Source organism: Manihot esculenta, chromosome 8, assembly GCF_001659605.2.
Source record: "Manihot esculenta cultivar AM560-2 chromosome 8, M.esculenta_v8, whole genome shotgun sequence".
NCBI lineage: Eukaryota > Viridiplantae > Streptophyta > Magnoliopsida > Malpighiales > Euphorbiaceae > Manihot > Manihot esculenta.
Genome location: NC_035168.2, coordinates 22,671,735 through 22,692,610, shown reverse-complemented (window position 1 = coordinate 22,692,610; position 20,876 = coordinate 22,671,735). Strand labels below are relative to the sequence as shown.

At 32.9% G+C, this 20,876-nt stretch overlaps 2 protein-coding genes across 2 annotated transcripts; both read right to left on the bottom strand.

The window, feature by feature from the left end:
* Window positions 1-428: 428 nt before the first annotated feature.
* On the bottom strand, window positions 429-7,835 carry LOC110621479 (BTB/POZ domain-containing protein At5g41330-like). The gene is made up of 2 exons (XM_021765761.1): window positions 7,523-7,835; window positions 429-967 (listed from the first exon to the last, which is right to left on the bottom strand). The coding sequence occupies exons 1-2, from the start codon at window positions 7,833-7,835 to the stop codon at window positions 429-431; spliced, it is 852 nt and encodes a 283-aa protein (XP_021621453.1).
* Window positions 7,836-19,596: 11,761 nt separating this feature from the next.
* On the bottom strand, window positions 19,597-20,773 carry LOC110620600 (metallothionein-like protein type 2). Its single transcript, XM_021764401.2, has 2 exons — window positions 20,214-20,773; window positions 19,597-20,128 (listed from the first exon to the last, which is right to left on the bottom strand). Exons 1-2 carry the CDS (start codon window positions 20,276-20,278, stop codon window positions 19,945-19,947), a joined length of 249 nt encoding a protein of 82 aa, XP_021620093.1. The 5' UTR covers window positions 20,279-20,773; the 3' UTR covers window positions 19,597-19,944.
* Window positions 20,774-20,876: the final 103 nt, after the last annotated feature.

The window sequence follows — 20,876 nt, the reverse complement described above, 5'->3', positions numbered from 1 at the left end:
ATCTGATGAGAAAGTTGCCGGTCTGGTCGAGCTCCAAGAAGTGAGGTCGGCGTGACCAGGTAGCAATCCGACCTTGTAGGTCGGCGCGGAAATGAACGATGTCGGTACTGCCGATTTCGTCGCCATCGCTCTTGAGATGACCGGCGTCACCAGCGCTCCATGGCACGAGTCCTTCGAATTTGATATCCGAAGCACCACTCCCTCATCACCACCCATCTCTTCTCTGAGCAGCCCCCCAAGCAACACCCTCGTCTTGCCTGACATCACTGAGATCTCTCTCCTTCTGTCCTCCGCTGATAAGAACTCTCTTCCACCTCTCGACCCACCCTCGAGTCCTACGGCCGGGATTCTTAAGAGGGATTGGCTTCACAAGCACCGCACTGGGGTTACCGCTGTCGCCGCCGCTCTATTTATTTCCAACCATGTTTCTAAATTTGCATCCCTGAGAAATCGGTGACTCCCGCGGCTACAAGAGTTGGCGAAATCGCCAGGAGAGAATCGATCGCCGTGAACTGGGTAAGGATGGTCGACTTCCTTTGCAAAGCCCAATCGAAAGAAGTTATTTTGCTGCCATGAGCTATGTGCAGGGTCCCAAACGACGTCGTGGCCATGGAAGAAGGGAAGTCACGGCCGTTGAGGGGCAAAGTTAACGACCTCTCGAGGTTGAAAGCATCAAACGAAAAAGGATTGGATAGAGAGTTAACTAAAAGAGGCTCGACATTATAAAATTTGGACTCTACGATCAAATCTCCAAGATCAAAAGCTTTAGCCTTTGGAGGAAGATTCCTAGCTCTCAAGAGAGAGAGAAGGATAGAGAACAACTCCGGATCTCTGTCGATGAACAGAGGACCAAGACTCACGTGAGTTGACTGCGAAAATTTGGAGAAGAGCGATTTGGGTCCCGCAAGAGCTAAGGTTTGTTTTGTGGTCTGAAAGAGTTGACCACCAACATCAATGGTGATAATATCTGTCAAACAATCGTGGGACCACCCCAGCTAGGAAATCCCAACCGAGAACAATCCTCGACAGCCATGAACAATTCCGAAGAACGGATCAGACATCAATCACGCTCTAACCCCACGGTCATGGTTCCTCGAGAACTTCGATCATCCTGATGGCGAGGTGGATGACGGTGATGGGCTGTTACAGCTGTTGAGATCCCTTTTGCTTGAAAATGCACTCAAGAGAGTTCTGGAAGTTCGCAATTGCCAAGAAAAAGGAGCTTGATGTTTTGAGGAGCCAAATTCCGTTGGCTTTGGCGAAATGTGTGGGTCCTGCTAGATTCGCCCTGGAAGCGATCTCAGAGGTTTTTTCCCGTGGATAGGAGAGGAGCTCGGACTACAGCAGGTCGGCCAAATACCAAAATTATCAATTTTTTAAGATTGAGTATGATGGGATTGGAATAAAGTGACGCGTCAACACAACTCACGCAAAAGTGGTCGACGTGGCTCTTAATTACTGGGAGGTAAGTACCCAAATTCTTTACAGATATTACAATAATGCCATCATAAATGATTTATTAAAATCAGCTTATGCATGATCCACAACTACTGCAAGCAATTAATTATTAATCATCATCACCACCAGACAAACCTCCAAATCAAGAGTCTTTTACACAACTATACATTTATTGTTTTGCAGTTATTATTGATTACAGAATTATAAAGTGTAAATAATACTTACACTTTTCACAATATTTTACATGTTCAAGCATAATATTTTATAAATTGAAAACTGAAATGTAAAGTTAAAGTGACATGTGCGACATATTATTTATTGATGAATACTATTAAATTAACAACGAGCATCCTCGTTATATACGCCCTGTGCAAGCTCTTATTTTGCAGAAAGAATTCTGAACCTTGCACAAGACCTCAGTGAGGTAGGTGGCCGGGCTCCCAAAAGGCCCCCGGCACCACAAAACCAGCTGAGATGACAAAGCGACAGTAAGGCCAATGAGCCTGAATATTGTCCAAGACGTCAGTTAGGCACAAAACCAGCTGAGATGACGAAGCGACAGTAAGGCCAATGAGCCTGAATCTTGTCCAAGACCTCAGTTAGGCACAAAACCAGCTGAGATGACGAAGCGACAGTAAGGCCAATGAGCCTGAATCTTGTCCAAGACCTCAGTTAGGCACAAAACCAGCTGAGATGACGAAGCGACAGTAAGGCCAATGAGCCTGAATCTTGTCCAAGACCTCAGTTAGGCACAAAACCAGCTGAGATGATGAAGCGACAGTAAGGCCAATGAGCCTGAATCTTGCACAAGACCTCAAAAAGGAGCAAAAACGGCCGGCGGGATCAACAAGATCTTCCCGGAGCAAAAACGGCCAGGATCTCGTCAGATCTCCTGGAGCAAAAATGGCCGGCGAGGATCTCAAAAAGACCTCCCAGAGAAAAAACGGCCGGCGAGGATCTCAAAAAGACCTCCCGAAGCAAAAACGGCCAGGATCTTGTCAGATCTCCCGGAGCAAAAACGACCGGCGAGGATCTCAAAAAGACCTCCCGGAGCAAAAACGGCCAGGATCCTGTAAGATCTCCTGGAGCAAAAACGGCCGGCGAGGATCTCAAAAAGACCTCCCGGAGCAAAAACGGCCGGCGAGGATCTCAAAAGACCTCCTGGAGCAAATAACGGCCGGCAAAGATCTCAAAGATCTCCCGGAGCAACAAAGACCAGGATCCTCAGAGGTCTTCCAGTATCACATACTCACAGCAAACAGCGGTCTACAACGACCACACGCAAAAACGACTTATAAGAACATAGTTCCGACCTCACATAAAATATTGAGGCACGGGGCCATAAATGAAAAGCTAAACTCCGACCTCCTAAAGGAGCTCGAGTCACAAGGTAAAGAGACTTTGATCTCGCACAACAGCCAAAAGCGCCAAAGTGCATGCTGACCTCAAGAAGGTACTGAGGCATAAATAAGCTCGGTACTGGTAAACCCAATAGGCAGACCGAATTAAGGCAAGGCGAATCCTAAGCAAAATGCATACCAAAATACAGCACCAAACAAAGAATCAGGAGCAGCCATAAGAGGCACCGACCTCGAGAATTAACTGCTGACACTGCGCTCGAGGGTAGACAGTCCAGAAAGCACTCGGGGACAAAAAACCCAACTAACCGATACATACACGAGAACCAACTGCTCAGATAAAGAATCAAGGAGACCAGAGCAACGTAAAAAGCTAAATAAACCATTTTGAACGGCCGAATGGGGCAGTAGAAAGCCCTGACTCATTAGGATACAAAAAAATCGAACCGCAGTACGGTCAAGTCCAAAACAGATAGTCCGACCTCTTCAATTCACGAGCAGACCTCCCCAGAAGCTTGGAGGGGCCTCATATCCGGACCGGCAAGGCTATACGTCTATAAAAGAAAGGTTAAAGCCGAACAAACAAGCAGTCAGACTGAAACATAGCCCATATAAGGCTCGACAAGAAAACAAAATTAAGTCCGACTTCACAAAAAAGCTCGGGGCACCAAAGTAAAAAAAGCAAAATTCCGAACCCCCAAGCTCGCGATACAAGAAGCGTCACAGGCTATAGGCATAAAAGCCTAAGCAAAGGGCAAAGAACCGAGCTCCCAGCTCGGATAAACTCTCGACATGAAACACTCAGGTAGAATAAAGCTAAGTATGGAGGAAATAACAGAGAACCGAGCTCCCTCTATGAAAAGGCCCACAAATGCAGGAACACATAAAAGGATAAATGAAGGCAAAGGACCGTGCTCACAGCTCGGGTTAGTTTGCAATGAACAAACATTTAGCAAGAATAACCCAAGAAGAGAGAAACGACAAAAGAGCGAGCTCTCTATCCCAGTAGAGCACATAGCTCAAACCTCACTGACTGCCAGAAGGTTGCCTCAAAAGAGACAAGGCGTCTGAGCTCGTAACAAGAACAAGATTTAAAATCATCTAAAGTGGGGCACTCATACAAATAAGACATTTCTCTGGGTATTATGTACCCGAGCTTGCAACAATGACGAGATCGTAAGTCAAAAACAGAAACGCCTTCATGGGAATAAGAAAAACTCGCAAGTCAGAAGCTTAACCAGACTCCGAGCTCTTAATCCGGGTCAGTTCGACTAGCAAAGTCCCCGTAGAGCCGGCCTGGTCCATCAAGTAAGTAAAATTGACAAAGCTAGAAGAGAGTCTGAGTAGAAAATAATGATGAGGCACAGGCCAAGGTGAAATATCATTCATCATCAAAAATGCATCTCCAGATCGCCATGCATTCAAACATCAAAATAGAAAGACAAAGAAATAAAAAGGCAAGGAAAAAACGCTTTTGACAGGAGCTATTCTCGGGCCATGCGGTCATATATAGAATTCAAGGATTTACCCCCTCGCTACTCATGTAATAACTGCCGAGGAGGTAAAGGGGCAATTGATGACCGCCGGGTTTCTTTTGCCCTGAGCTAGGCCGGGCCCAAGAGGAGAACAACAGCCCAAAGCCCATCAAGCCCTCCTTAAGCAAGATCGATCCAGCCTCTCAAGCCCCGATCCGGAGACGCGGGGTAGACTGGGTCCGCTATGAGGTCGGGCCCACCATGAGCCCGGGTTCAATGAGAAGGGATGTCCGGCCCACATATCCAGCAGACTTGCTTACACGCGTATTGGGGGAAAGTAAATGGCCGTTACGCATGGAGTTGGTGCCTGACACATCCATACATACGGAGCTGGGTAACAGAGACAGCTAGCACTGTGGCAGAGGGACAGGTATACATCACAGGTAGAGAGGAAGGGGCTTCCTCTCAGATTCACTTCTTCTTTCTCCTTCCTAGCCTCCATTTTTATTTCCTCTCTGCAACTCTTGCCTAAATGTACTATTCTTATTCATGAAACCTGACTTGAACATCGGAGGGTCTCCGCCGGGGCATCCCCGGAGTACCCCTGACCGTTTTTCCTTATTTTGCAGGTCCTTTCATCAAATAGAACATGGAGAGACCCATTCAACAGACCCATCAGGGAGCCCAACAAGGATGGACCCAGAAGAAAGCCAAATCTATCATGGAGGAGGAGGAGAAAAAGATTTATCAAGATCTAATCAAATTTTCAAATTAATTAAATAAAACAATTTAGCACTAAAATAACAGAAATTTAAACAATTTAGCCAATAGTGTCATATGACTAACAACATAGTAAACGGTTATTATATTCTAACTATTTGCCTTATTGCCGTCTACTTTTTTTATATAAAATTAATTTGAAACAGAGCTCAAAGAACCTTAACAACTTCCTACAATGTTCTATTTTTTTAATCCAAAATAACTTTCCAAAATTAGGTTTGACAAGAAAATATTGCATAGAAACAAATTGGATCAGATCTGTGCGATACATTATTGGCTACCCAAGCAGTACACCTCCAAAATTTATGCTTCAATAGAAGTCTCTATTCAATAACCAATTCAAGGCCAAAATAAGACCTTGTAAAAGAACCCATTAGACTGGAGGGACCCTAGTTGTTAGAGGAAGAAAGTCCATTGATGATATGGAATCCTTATGGAAGAGTGATGAGAAAAATTTCAGAGTTACGAATCCCATTTTCTCATAGAAAGGGAAACTTGTTCAACGTTCAGAACATGTCAAACTGCCAAAATGGGAAGAAGAATATTGAGAAGCACATGGATTGGATTAGAAAGCTTTACAACTACATGACACCATGTGTTTCCATGTTTCTAGAATTAGGACCGTGCATCTGTCGGTCCGGTTCAATACCGAACTGAACTCCAAAATCGATTTAACTGAATATACTGAGAATGAAGACCGAATCGAATCGAACAAGTAAGGAAATCAAATCAAATCAAATCGAATTGATTTGATTCAATTCGATTCGAAATTGATTTTTTAACTTATTTTTATGAAAATATTTAATTAGACTTTGATTTCACCAATTTCATTGAATTCTACCGTAATTTGGGTCTAATAACATTTGATTTGAACCTAATATACTCAATTAATAAAAAAATCCAATAACTTTTAACCTATTCAGCATATAATCCACACCCCATATTACATACAGTTCATACTTCATATACTTTCGTACTCCAAACTCCATCAAAATATGATAATTCCTATGTAATCCTCAAATTAATAAAATACGAAATCAAAATATAATAACAGTCCTCAATTCAAATATGACAGTCCTTAGTTCTTACATAATTCAAAATATCGACAATATCTATATTTTCTCCATTTAATAAACATAAAACTCACAAAAAGGCAAAATAATTAAGTATGAAATTCTGAAATATCCATCAACAATAATTATGTCACCAATAATTAAGCATCCATTCTTCAAATACCAATTGATTGCTATATAAAAATATGAAAAAGAATAGAATAGTTAAATTAAATGAACAAAGTGATTAATTGATATATATATATATAAATAACTACCTCCAACTATCCAAATTTACAGTATTTTAATTTGTAATGCTTATCTTCACATTTGCTAATGCTGAAAAATTAAGAAAAAATAACAAATTATAATTATGAATAATACTTCCAAATAAAACATAAAAATACAAATTAAATAAGATTAATATATACACTCTTCAAGCCTTTTAAGTTTTGCAATTTGTTCTTCAATCGGTTTGCAATGATGGAATTTTCGCAACCAATCTTGTGTGCATATTAAGGCTTCCATTATTTTAGGAGTTAAAAAACTTTTGAAGCAACTGTGGATATGGGAACTGCTAATATATCTTTGACCATGTGTGATAAAATAAGAAACCTATTAGCATTTATTTTCCACCATTTTAATATGTCAAACTCTTCTTTCTTATCCAACACTAAAATATCATCATTCAGATAGGAATCTAAATCAGACTTGCTCTTTGTTTCACCAATCTCTACTTTATGTTTCAAAAATTGATGTCCCAATCTCATTTTTGGTTTCTTTTTTTATCCTTCCTCAATGCTCTTACTTATATTTTCAATGCTTTCATTCACATTTTCAGTTTGATACATTCTCTTGTAGTCATCAAACAATTCATATACAAATAATTTAACATTTTCTGCCAATTCTGAACCTTTTTCTTTTCTATACATAGTTGAAAGAGCAAAATGCATAAACTCTAATTTATATCGAGGGACAACTACTACTACAATGTAAATAAGTTTATTCATTTTATTAGGATTCCCCCAATATTTATCAAATTTAAGCTTTATTTTCTCACCCATTCATGATAAATCCAAGTCATTACTTTATTTTCATATTTGCAATAAACAATTAACAAAACTAATTTTATTAAAGAATATATTAGAAGTGACATATCTAGATCCAGAAATTCTTAAAGAAGCTCATAAAAATATCCCAAAAATTCAATAATTTTTTCAATATATTCTCATTCCAGACTATCTGGCAAACCATTACCTTCACATATCTGAAGATCAATTTTAAAGTATAGAGTTGCATATCTCTCAAATTAATTCATTTTAAAACTTCATTGCAGAACTTAACATCAGATAAGTAGAATTCCATCTAGTGCACAAATCTAAACATAAAGAACTCTTACTTTGAATCACTTCCATCTCACAATATGCCTTAAACTTTTGCAACCTTGCAGGAGATTGCCTAATATATCTAACTATATCTCTAACATTTTTAATTGGAGCAAGATTATCCTTCATTTTATCAACAACAACTAAATTAATTATGTGGGCAATGCATCTCATATGAAGATATTTACAATTTAAAATGCTAAACCCCCAACCATTGATTTTCTTTTTCAAATAGAAAATTGCAACATCATTTGAGCTAGCATTATCTACAGTTATTGTAAATACTCTCTTAATTCCCCAATTAAGTAAGCAACTTTCAATTGCCATGCCTATGTCATCATCTTTATGGCTTGTAATATGACAAAAATAAATAATTTTCTTCTATAGTGTCCAATTATCATCAATATAATATGCAGTTATACATATATAATTGATTCTTTACAATGAGGTCCATATATTTGTAGTAATACAAACCCTTTGACTAGTCTTCTGAAAAAGTTGTTTACTTTTCCCCTTTCCTCTAAATACAAGTCATAACAATCCCTTGATACTGTCAAACAGGATGGTATTCGAAATCTAGGTTGTGTATATTCAACTTATTCTCTAAATCCTTCCCCTTCTACAAATATAAATGGAAGCTCGTCAATAATAATCATCTTAGTTAGCTTCTGTCTCGAAACCATTTGATCAAAATGCCATGTACTTAATGAACCTAATTGGGGCCCCCCTCCCTCTTAGATACTATAAGTAGTTGTCTGTTGCAAAGACAATTGAGATTGTCTTGTAGTTATACTATAAGGATTTTTTATGCATGCAAACATATGATGTCTAAGTGAAATAGTGCCATTCTTTTTTGGATCAGAAAAAAAATTCTTTATCACAATAATTACACTTGCCTTTTTGTGCGCCAGTATTATCGACAAACTTGGTGAAGTGATGCCAAACAGTTGATCTTAGCTTCATGCTCTTCCTTTTTATTTTGGATTTAGTTTCTCCAGTTTCAATTTGACTTGAAGCAATTGGAGGTACATTTTTTGCTAGTCCTTGTTGTGCCTCTATCATCTTTAAATAAATATCATTCTATATAAATTAAATATATAAATAATTAATTAAATATAAATTAAAAAATTATAAATCATAAGTAAGAACATAAATATTATTCAGAGATCAAAAACTTCAAAATTGTTTGTTCAGTGAGCATAAAAGTGCAGACTTCAAGTGCATAACCTTGACGCTGCCTAACAACTTCTCTTGTAAAAAGAATAGGAAAAAAGAAATACAGGTAATTTTGCTGAATGATCAGTTTCCAGCATCACCCCTGCCCCCTTCTTAATTTCCACGCATAATGCAATCCTTTTAGACATCTCCTACACTTGCCCATGTATGCCTTACCCCTTCTTCTCTCAGCACTTAAACAGTGAATTAAATGCAAGAAACAACATAATTCTTATGCTACTGAACAGTCATAAAAAAAAAAAAGACGCTCCACATACTATAACAATGGAGCAGACCCCATCCCAATGACAATTTATTATTAAGCCAAATAAGAAACTGGGCTAAACCCACAACTCTAGGCATACAAGATTTTCATCCCATTTGGAAGGACAAATGGACCACAAAATTGCAGTCTGTTATTGGAGTTAAGGACAAGAACTCTGTTGGGTCAAAGAAGTTTAGCCTTTTAGGCCAGTGGTGTAATCGAGCCGAGCCGAGCCGAGCTTTGTAAAGCTCAAGCTCGTTTATTAAAAAAGTTTGGAAGCTCGAGCTCGAGCTCGAGCTCGACTCGAGCTCTAATATTTGATTCGAGCTCGGCTCGAGAATTAAATATTATAATCGAGCTCGATTCGAGCTCGACTCGTGAAAGGCTCGTTCGATTTAATAACGAGCCTAATTCGAGCTCGAGCTCGAAAAGCTCGATTAAGAAGCTCATTAATAAAACTCGAGCTCGAACTCGGAAAGCTCGATTAAGAAACTCGTTAAAAAAGCTCGAGACCGAGCTCAAAATTAAAAAGTTTGGTTTGAGCTCAAGTTCAGGCTCGAACTCGAATTAATAATTACATTTTAATCAGTTTTTAATCATCATTAATTTAAATAATATAAAAAAGAGAGTGTACATAAAAAAATTACGTATAAATTCAACAACATAATAAAATTAGATTACACACAAAATTTAATATCAAAAGAATAAAGTTGATTCCAACTTCCAACAGTTGAAACAAGCTAATATAATTTAATTATCTTCATAATCATCTTCATACTTGTTCAATTAGTTAACTTGAATTTCAACTTCAACATCCATATAACCTTAATTAATTATTATTAATATACTTTGATAATTATTTTCATCTTTTATATTGTATGCTTAATTATATACAAAATTTTTTTTATAATTATACTTTAATTTTAAAATGTATATAATTTTTACAACTCAATTTATCATGTAGTACTATAATTTTAAAAAATACTTATTATAATAATTAATATTAATTATTTGTGATTATACATTAATTTTATGAAATCTTATTATAATAATTATATACAAAAGATTTTTATAATTTAATTTTAAAGAATATTAATTATAATAATTAATCTTAATTATTTGTAATTTTCAATACTATAATTTTCAAGTATTTATAATAGTTTAAATTTTATAACTTTATAGTTATTTTTATTTTTTTAATAATATATGAACTTGTTCATAAATTTATTTAACGAATTGGTTCACCAATTTATTTAAACAATATTACTCACGAGCCTCCTGCTCGCGAGCCTTCTCAACGAGCCTGCTCGCGAGCCTTCTCAACGAGCTGCTCGCGAGCCTTCTCAACGAGCTGCTCGCGAGCCTTCTCAACGAGCTGCTCGCGAGCCTTCTCAACGAGCCTGCTCGCGAGCCTTCTCAACGAGCCTGCTCGCGAGCCTTCTCAACGAGCCTGCTCGCGAGCCTAAAAACGAGCCTGCTCGCGAGCCTAAAAACGAGCCAGCTCGCGAGCCTAAAAACGAGCCAGCTCGCGAGCCTTAACGAGCCGAATACTATGGAGCTCAAGCTCAGCTCGTTTAAGTGACGAGCCTCAAAATTGAGCTCGAGCTTGGCTCATTTAAAAAACGAGCCGAACTCGGTCGAGCTTTTATCGAGTCGAGTCTCGAGTAGCTCACGAATAACTTGGCTCATTTACAACCCTATAGGCCACAAATGAAAGGTTTATATCAATAGGTTTGACAAATAAGGGGATTATAATCATAAGGTTCATTGTATGAGTACTGCTTCTTGGAATGGTGCTCTTTGTTAGAGTGAAAGCTAATTAACAAATCCAGGAATTCAACCAGACATTAGGAGAGAGACATTAACAAACGGGGGCCACAAGCTAAGACAATTATGAAGTTCCTTCTTGCTTTTGCTCCATCTCAAATTTTAAATGTGCAAAGCAGTAATAGCAAAAGCTAGCAAACGACAGTTACACATCTATACTATTCCTATGCATAACCTAAAACATTTCATCGAAAACCCGGTGGGCAGTAACCTCACTTCGTACGAACAAATGAACGAGGATTTAAAAATGAAAAAACACTCCAAACAATAATTATTAATTTAATTAAAGCAAAAACACCATAATCAGCAATTATTTTAACAATAGAATCAATCTCATTCTCACCAGCAATTATTTCAATAATAGAATCAATCTCATCCTCACCAGAAAATGGAGAGGGATGTAAGACTGTGGAGACTGGAGAGGGACTGAAGGGACAATCGACTAAAGAGGGACTGGTCGTGGACTGAGGACTGAGGATTGAGGAGACCTAGAAGATTGAGAGACCGAGTAAAGCAGAGAGCTGGTAGGAAGTGCCAGAGTGACAGTGAGCAGTGACTGGCAAACTACGGTGACTGGCGAGACAAAAGTGACTATGGATGGAGGAAGGACTAAGAGCAAGTGAGGCTGAGCCGCTAAGGGACAAAGGCTCGACGGTCGCCGATGTGACTCATGAGAGAGAAATTTGGAACTGTGAATGAACGTGACCATGAGAGGACTGAGGATTGACTGAACTCTGAACTGTAAGTGAAGTCGTTAGTCGTTGCGTCGAGAGAAGAAAGAAGAGCAGAATAAATTTTTGGTGGTCGGCGTAGAAAGAATAAGTTTAACTTAAATAACTTTAACCTAATACTACAAAATCAAAATGCATCGTTTAAAGAGGAGTTTGGCCGGTTCGGTTCAATAGAAATATTTCACCTCTAAAATCAAATTCATCAAATTAAAATTTTTAAAATTAAAAATTGAATCGAATAGATTTTATTTTAAAATCAAATTATATTTTAAATTTAAATCAATTTAATTAATTTTTTTATTCAAATCAAATAGTGTACGCTCTTACTAAGAATGACACATGCAAATTACAGAGATTGTGATTTAGGGATGAACAAGTAGATAAACACTGACTTTTATGAAAGTCGTTGCATGAGAGAATAAGTACTTTAAAGACAACTTCAACGGATTGATAGGAGTGGAGAAAAGTGATCCAAATAACTTTTTCATGCATGAAAAGAGCATCCCACCTCTTTTAGTTTCTCCGAGAAGACGGGGAAGAGGAAGACGAGGAGGAATGAAGGATATGGGTCACTCTCTGTCATTTTATGTTAACAACGCTAAATTCTATTATTTTAGTATCAAATTATTTTATTTAATTAGTTTGAGGATCTTATTAGATTTAAAATTTATTTAAGGGTTTGATTCAAAAAAAAAAAATTTATTTAAGGGCTTAAACATACTTTTAGTATTTGTTTAAGGTTTAAATTGATCTTTTGCCTAGAATATAAATTTCTTTCTAAATAATTCTCTCTTTCTGATTTCCTTATTTTTATAACAAATATATTTCTTTTTAAATGTTCTCTTTCTTTCTTTTCTGCAAATATATATTTATTTCTCAAATTATTTTTTTAAGTTATCTCCTTTCTCTTATAATAACATGTATAGACCTTCTAAAAATAATTAAAGCTCAATAGAATTTTAATTTTATATTCTCTTTTCATTTATTAAAATATTTTCTATTATATTTTAAATTAAAAAAAATAATTATTTTTTTAAATTTACGATTGTTGCTTATTAAAGATAATGATTACTTTTATAATATTTTTAAAAATTATTAAATAAAAAAATTTTAAACTTTTACTCTAATTCAAATTTATATTAACACTTTAAATTTTGAATGATAAATCAAATATTTTCAATTTACTATAATTACAGCTACAAAAATTAAACTAAATTTAGAAAAGTTAATAGTAAATTATAATATAGTTCCTAAAATTTTATTTGACTAATAAAATAGCTCTTAAATACACATTTTATTATTACTCCATATTTTTACTTTTATAAAATATCATAGATTATTAATAAAAATTTAAAATATAAAAAAAATTTACGATTTAAAATATATAATATTTTTTTTATTTAGAATATTATTAATAGAAATTAAAATTTTTAAATATTAAAAATATACATATAATTTATAATATTGAGTATAAGTATTAATGAAATATTTTAATATATATTATTTATATGTGATATTTTATATAATATAGATTTATTTATAATAAATATTTATAATATATTTAATATTACATATAATAAATGTAAAATATATAAAATTTAAATTATAGAATTATATATTTTATTAACAATATAAAATTTTAAAGACTATATTATAATTTATTGTTAACTTATATAAATTCAATTTAATTTTATATTTTGACTATAATTATAACAAATTAAAAAGGTTTAATTTTATATTTCAAATCTTGCAGTAAAGGTTTGAATTTTTTTTATCTAATATTTTTTTAATCTATTTTACTGTTCTTCTAGAAGTAGTGCATCATTCATTAATTGAAAATCAATATATTTTTTCCAAATGCTTGATTCCAAATATGAAATTGAAATAAATTCTTTATCTCTAATTCAATTCATTTATTTATATTGGTATTAATAAGATGCTCTCGAGTACTATACGACATAAATCACCTAGTACTTTCAATCAATAAAATTAAAATTTTATTATTTTATTATTAAAATATATTAAATAAAAAATAACTATCAATTTCCTAAATTATTTTTAGAAAAAATTACTTCTTAGTCCCTGAGATTTAACGTAATTAACATTTTTATCCCTCTATTTTGGCGACCCAACACTTAAGTCCCTCACTTTCTCTTCCATCCAAATTCGTAGTCCTTCCGTCCATTTAAACCGTTTGGTCAAAGAGTCAAAAGTGAGAGGTGATAATTTTTTCCAGAAATACCCTTATCCTAATGTGAAATTTCTATTTTTTTTTTTATCTTTCATGTTTCCTTCGGTTGCAGAAGAAGAAGAAAAAGAAGAAGAAGAAGAAGAAGAAGAAAGGGTAGGAAGAAGAAAAAGAAAGAAGAAGAAGAAAAAGAAAAAGTTGCAAAAAGGATAGGAAGAAGAAGAAGAAGAAGAAGAAGTTGCAGAAAGGAGGGTAGGAAGAAGAAGAAGAAGAAGAAGAAGAAGAAGAAGAAGAAGAAGAAGAAGAAGAAGTTGCAGAAAAGGGTAAGAAGAAGAAGGAGAAGAAGAAGAATGAGAAGAAGAAGAAGAGGCATTTGGGTTTAGGTTTAGTGAGGGTTAATTTTGTCAATTCACGTGTCCTAAACGGCTATTTTGGACGGAAGGACCACGAATTTATTAGACAGAAAATAAAGTGAGGGATTTAAGTTTTGGGTCGCCAAAATAGAAGGACAGAAGTATTAATTACGTTAAATTTAAGAGATTAAAAAGTAATTTTTCCTTATTTTTATTTATGTGTTATAATATAATTAGTAGGAGTATCACTCAGTATACCACATAAAATTCCTGATATTGTATAATTTTATAGTAAAACGGCTAGTTTTCACATGCACGTAAATCCACCCATACTGTTCCTTTCATTTCATTCTCTCACCAACCATCAACCCAATTCTTTTTTTAAAAAAATAATCCAAGCAAATTGCATTTAATAAGGTTTAAATGGGCAGACATTACATCAGGAGAAAGAGAATTAAATCAGCAGAGTACAATGATCCAAAGCCTAACTCAGCCCATAAAAATCGAACTAGCAAACAGAGCAAACTAAATCCCTCCAACCAACCAAGAAATAATGACTCGCCCAGTAGTTCAGAGGTCACTGAATCATCGCACCACCAAGACAGAGCAAAACAGAAACTACAGTAACTACCGCATTGCTGGATTGAATTACGTTAGAGCCCAAAAAGGTCATCCAGGAAGCTACAAGAGCCAAAGATCAAAATCATCATGCCAAGCACCAAAAAAAGTACAAACCGACAGATGACAAAGGAAGAGCTCATGGCAACGCTGGCCACAGAGAATTAAGTCACCGGACGCAGCGACTCCCCGAGATTCCACCATCGACATGCAAATAACCCTCTTAGCAAACAGAATAAAATCTCAACTCTCCAACATACCCATCACCTAATCGCAACCAAACAGTCCATTCTATTCCGAATGTAGAACCAATGATCAGACAAAAGGACACAACTCAAAAAAAAACAAAAAAAAAAAAAAAAGGCTAGGTCAACGCTGATGAGGGACTCAGCACCGGAGCCATGGCCTCAAAACAGAACCCTTTTTCTGGCGAGGCAGAGAAAGGTTTCAAACACAAAACCAAAAGTCCAAGACCAACAAACAGAGCAAATCGATAACTGATTCACTCGCCGGACGATTGACCGCTTCGACCACTTCTTCTCGGCCTCTTCGCACTCCACCGCTTTTGCTTCTCTCTTCTCTCCATCAACCTAACTCTGCCCTTGTTCTTTAAAAATAAAATTCTAAAAAAATAACAAATAAATATTTTTTTAAAACAAATTAAATATGTACTTCAAAATTCTAAAAATGTGTTTAAATAAACCCTTTAAAGTTAAAAGGAAAATCAAATAGTTCTTATTTTCATATATATATTCTTTCTTATGGCATAATGAATAACAGCTCTTGACAATATGAGTTGACATTGCCACACACCTCTCCACATGATAATAAAAATCATAATGTTGCAACGACCCAATAATTTATCGATTTGCTTTAAGCTCCAGCAAACACCCAAAATCAAAATAGCTGACGTCCTTTTATCTATGAAAATAGCTGAAATCCTATTTTAAAATTTAAAACTCCCACAATACTATATTTAATCTATTTTAAAATATACAAAACTTATTTAACCTATTTAATAGTTGAATAAATTTTTGACAAATTTATTTAACCATGTCAAATGCATGTAAAGAAAATAAGAACCCTCCATAAGAAACACAACAAATTGCAAAGAGAAAAGAAAATATTTTATATTTCTAAAAATAGAATTTAAAATATGATGAACAAATTAGTTTCATATTAAAGAATAAATTTCTTCTAATTCTCTCCTTATTTTCCGTTCAAAGCAGAGAATATTGATTTAGAAAAAAAAAAAATATAGGTTTACTTTCTTACCGTTTTGCAATTTCCCCTTTCTCTAGATGAGGAAAATCCTTGAAATAGATTATTTGCTTAACTGAATATTTTATACGCGGTAACTTTTTAACTATAATAATAGAAATAGTCCAATTAACACACTATATTTTTATCTCAGATTTCATTTTTTTACTAATTAAACTTCTATATTTTTCTCAAAGGACTAAATAAATTATAATATAATATTATTTTTTAATAACAAAATATTTTAATATAATATTATTTATTTTTATAATTTTAAAAATTATTTACTATTTTATGTAATTTTTTTAATTTTTATTTTAACTAAAATACTAAATTTTTTAATATTTTAAATTATTAAAAAATATTATATTAAATAAAAAAAAAATTTTATTTATCGAAAAAGTGGAGGATTTCATTAATAGAACCGGGTATTATAAAGGCACAGAGCCCACATCTAGAAAACTATAGGCCTCTGGTCCCAAGAGTAAGAAAACAATAAAAGAGACCTAAAGCCATTTGACTAGAAAACCCAGATCCAGTGGAGGAAACGCTTGGTGCTTCATTTTCCCTTTTGGTTTTACTGACTGTCAGAAAAGTCTGGAAATATGGAGCTTAGAAGATCTCCTACTACTATAGCTGAAAAGCCTTAAAAATACCAATTTGAAGTCCAAGGAGATCAAATAGCAACTATTCAAACCAGAAATAATTGAAAATGAGAAAACCTAACTTGAAATCACAAATGAACTACCAAATATTGTCCAGAGAATGATAAAACCACACAGATCTTTACTATTCGGATCAACTACGGTTTCACAGATCAAGTGAAAGACTCTTCGATGGAGCCTTTTGAGCTCTGTTCCGTCAGTTATCATCAAATCTCCCTTCACCGGATAAGAAAATAGAATGTATAAATAGGATTTGTAAGTCTTCTACTGCATGTAAGGATATATTCATAACAACAACTACGAAAAAAATAAAAACAAAAGGCAAATCAAAGAAACATTCTTGATCAAATATCTATAGACACTGAAAACTGAAAAAGAAAATCTTTAAAAAGGTAAAAACAAAAAAAGAGCCATCCGAAAGTGGAGAGGGAGACTCTACTCTCTAGGAGGAAGAAAAGAGAGTATGAAGTAAGACTTCTGGAGAGAAATCTCTTCGAGAAAAATAGAGAGAGCTAACAGCAAATCCATTAGTAAATAAAAGAGTTTAATTAAAATTATTTCTAAATATGTGTACATGGCTTATAATTACATGTAATTTGATATTCTGTTTGTTATTATTATAAACCTCACAATTTAATACTCTTTTCATTTTCTAATTTTTATTCACTTTATTTTTTTTATACATATTAAAAATATATAATTTTTTTATTAATTTTTTAGTTATGTTCATTTTAAATATAATAAATTTTATTAAATATATTAAAAAATTTCTTAAAAATAAAATAAAATTAAATAACGTTATAATAGTCCTATTATAATTTTAAAAAAAAGTGAATAATAATTTTAAAATAATAAAAAAATAAAAAAGTGGATAATAATTTTAGACTAATAAAAAAATAAATATTATCTTCCTTAAATATTTTTTTTCTTTTAAATAGATATTATCTTCCTTAAATATTTCTTACTTCTTCATTTTTTTTAAATATATATATAGAATATACTATTAATTTAATGTGCAATTACTAGTAGTACAATAGAAAAGACTATCGAAAGTCTGTCAAGGTGGTTGAAGTCTTCAGTCTGATTTGATGTTCTACAACAACTTGTGCTTAGTTATTTCTCAATATGGAGGGATGTAATCAGTTGAAAACTAATTTTTATGCAGCGTAAAGAATTTAATTTTATTTTTTCAGTGAAAATTTTAATTTTATTTAATTTATAAAAAATATTTATTTATCTGTATAAAATTTTCAAAATGAAATTTAAATAAATTTATTTATTTATTAAATATTAAATATAAATTTTTAAAATTTTTTAACATGAATTTTTTTAAATTATTATCCGTTAAAAAATATTATTTAATTTTAATATTTTGATTTGTATTTAAAATTTTTAAAATTTTGAATATAACTATTGACTATTAAATTTATTTTTTATTTATTTTTTTTAAAATTAAATAGTCCATAAAACCTATTAAACAATCTAATTATTATTCTTAAAATTAATTTTTCTACATATTTAATTTTTTTTTAAAATTTAAATAGTCAAATATATAATTTTAATTATATAAATAAAAATAAATAAAAAGGCCGACAAAAATAAGTAATTTTTTGTTTCTCTGATTTTGATGTAACGATGGAGTTTTGAGATTGTAGGATTTTATTGTTTGTTTTCTATAAATTTTAGTATGAGTTTTTCAAATGAATTAGATATTTTATCAGAATTTAAGCTTGTAATTGAGTTTTGATCTTTTTTAAACTTTTTCTTATTAGTCCTTTGTAAATGGTTTAATCCGCTCTGCCTTGCTAAATGTATTCTGCTGTGCATTGAAAAAAACAGAGATATTTTATGCCTTAAAATGTGTTCTACTTTGCATTAAAAAAACAGTCATTTTATGCCTTCAAACATGTTAATTGGATAATAGTGTGGCACATCTTATAGTTAGAGCTGCCTCTACTATTTCAGACAGGATGGAGTGGCTGAACACTCCTCCACAATTGATTGTTCATGCTTTGATGTTGGACTTCCAAATTTAAATGCAATTACAGTTTTTAGTTCAAAAAAAAACAATGTTAATTGGACTGGCATTTGACTTTTTGGTCTTAACGATGTAATGTGACGTGCGTAGGTAGGGTTGGGCAATTTTAGTTCGCGGGTCATGCTTGTATTTATATAAATACGATATGAATTATATTAATATTATTTTATATATTTTAAAATAAAATTAATATTTTACATATTTTTAAAACAGTATATCATAAAAAATTTATATATTTATTTTAATATGCATAAATTTAATAATATAACTAAATACAAAATTTAATTATTTAATATTAAAAGGTAAGTGTTTAATGTTTAATAAATTAATATTTTAACAAAAAATTAATTTACATGACAATATAATTTTATATAAATATATATATTAAAAAATTATAAATAAAATAAAAATAATTTATAAAAAATTAATATTAAATATTAAATATATATTTTTTTAATAATATAATTATGAGTTAGTGTGTTAAAATAAATTGGAGATCATACATTAACACCTCATATTAATAATAAAGTGTTTTATAAATATATAAAATCACGATAGCAGTGACACAAACATAATTATTATTTTATTACAAACAAATTAATAAAATAAATAAACTCAATTCTAATCTTTAATTTTTCATGTCATTTTCATTTACTGGTCTGTGTCTAAAATTGCCATTTCTACATGTGTGCTCTAGACAATGCAATTCAACGGACAAATTTTTTTTTTTCCTTTCTCCATCAATCGTTAAATTTGAATTGGCATTTTCTCATTATTATTAATTTATTATGATAAACTCTTTCTTTCAAATAAATATTCTCCACTTTTTTTTTTTTTTTGTTTTCTGTATAACTAAATGCAAAGAGTATTATGAAAATTGATTGAAATTAAATTCAAATTTTTATCATTAATTTTAATTTATGAAATATTATCATCCCAAAAATTGTAAAATTCATTAGTTTTGACAATATTTCATTTGCAAACATAATATCAAAATGAATTATTTATTTTTTTAGTGATAGCCACATAGCTCATTTTGCCCTGCATAACGAAAAACCACGTAAAATACACAACTGCATGCAAACTCCAGCAAGAAACAGCCATGGCTTTTGCAAACTCCTAAGACAAATCTGCATAAGCTTCAACCACGGCTATTTTATTGAAGCTTAAAAAGACAGGAAGCCAAACGTACCCTTAGCTTAGCTGCATAGATTATATTATTTCTTTATGTCCGCTTTTCTTTTCAAAAATGATATCGTATTTTCCTCCGACCTCCTTATTTACAATTGCAAGGGTTGCAGGTGCAGTTCTCACCGCATTTGCAATTGCAACCTCCGTTCTCAGATCCGCTGCTCATCTCATCTCCCTCGAAGTGTAGTGCCTTCGCCGGTGCCACACCGAGAACTAGCGTCTCCGTATTGGTTTTCTCAGAGAAGCTCATGTCAGGATACATCTTGCAGCTTCAAAACAGGAAATCAAAACCAAATTAATACAAAATTAACCATTTTAATTGAGTTAAATTGAAAACATATTGCTAGATCTTACCCTCCGCAACCATTGCCGCATTTACAGTCGGAGCCACAACCACAGTTTCCTCCACAGCAAGACATTTCTAGTTAGTAGAGATTGAGATCTTTCTTTTCAGCAAAAGTTTGAGTTTAATTTTCTTGTGATTTCTGAAACAATTAGATAGGTGGAACGTAACGGTCACTCCTTTTTATCAGCAGTTGAGTGAAGAGCATGGTGACATCAATTGTCCACGTGTCAGTATTCTTTTCACATATCCGTCGTCTCGTCCCATCGATTTCTGCCTCCTTCTCTTGACTTACTCTCCCCCTCATTTTTCTTTTTAGTTTTTGCCTTAAATATAAATTTCTTTCTAAATAATTCTCTCTCTCACTTCTTTATTTTTAAAATAAATATATTTCTTTTTGAATATTCTGTGTCTTTCATTTCTTCAAATAAATATTTATTTCTCAAATTATTCTTTTAAGTTCTTCTTTCTTTATAATTACCATGCAAAGGGTATTCTAAAAATAATTAAAGCTCAATATAACTTTGATTTCATTTTTCTTTCTCTCCGTTAATTTTTATCAACCACTTCGTTTGAAAAATTATGTATTATATTTTTAAAAATTAAAAATATTAATTATTTTTTCAAATATACTGTTATCTCTTAATATAATTTTTTAAATCCATTTTACCATT

Bases quoted from the DNA above. Each gene is read 5' to 3' on its own strand.
- LOC110620600 (XM_021764401.2), bottom strand. From the start codon at position 20,278: ATGTCTTGCTGTGGAGGAAACTGTGGTTGTGGCTCCGACTGTAAATGC. The intron at 20,129-20,213 runs GTAAGATCTAGC...CCTGTTTTGAAG, and splicing joins TGCGGCAATGGTTGCGGAGG to CTGCAAGATGTATCCTGACA.
- LOC110621479 (XM_021765761.1), bottom strand. From the start codon at position 7,835: ATGGCAATTGAAAGTTGCTTACTTAATTGGGGAATTAAGAGAGTATTT. The intron at 968-7,522 runs GTAAGAGTTCTT...ATTGTTTGACAG, and splicing joins TGAGATGGAAGTGATTCAAA to ATATTATCACCATTGATGTT.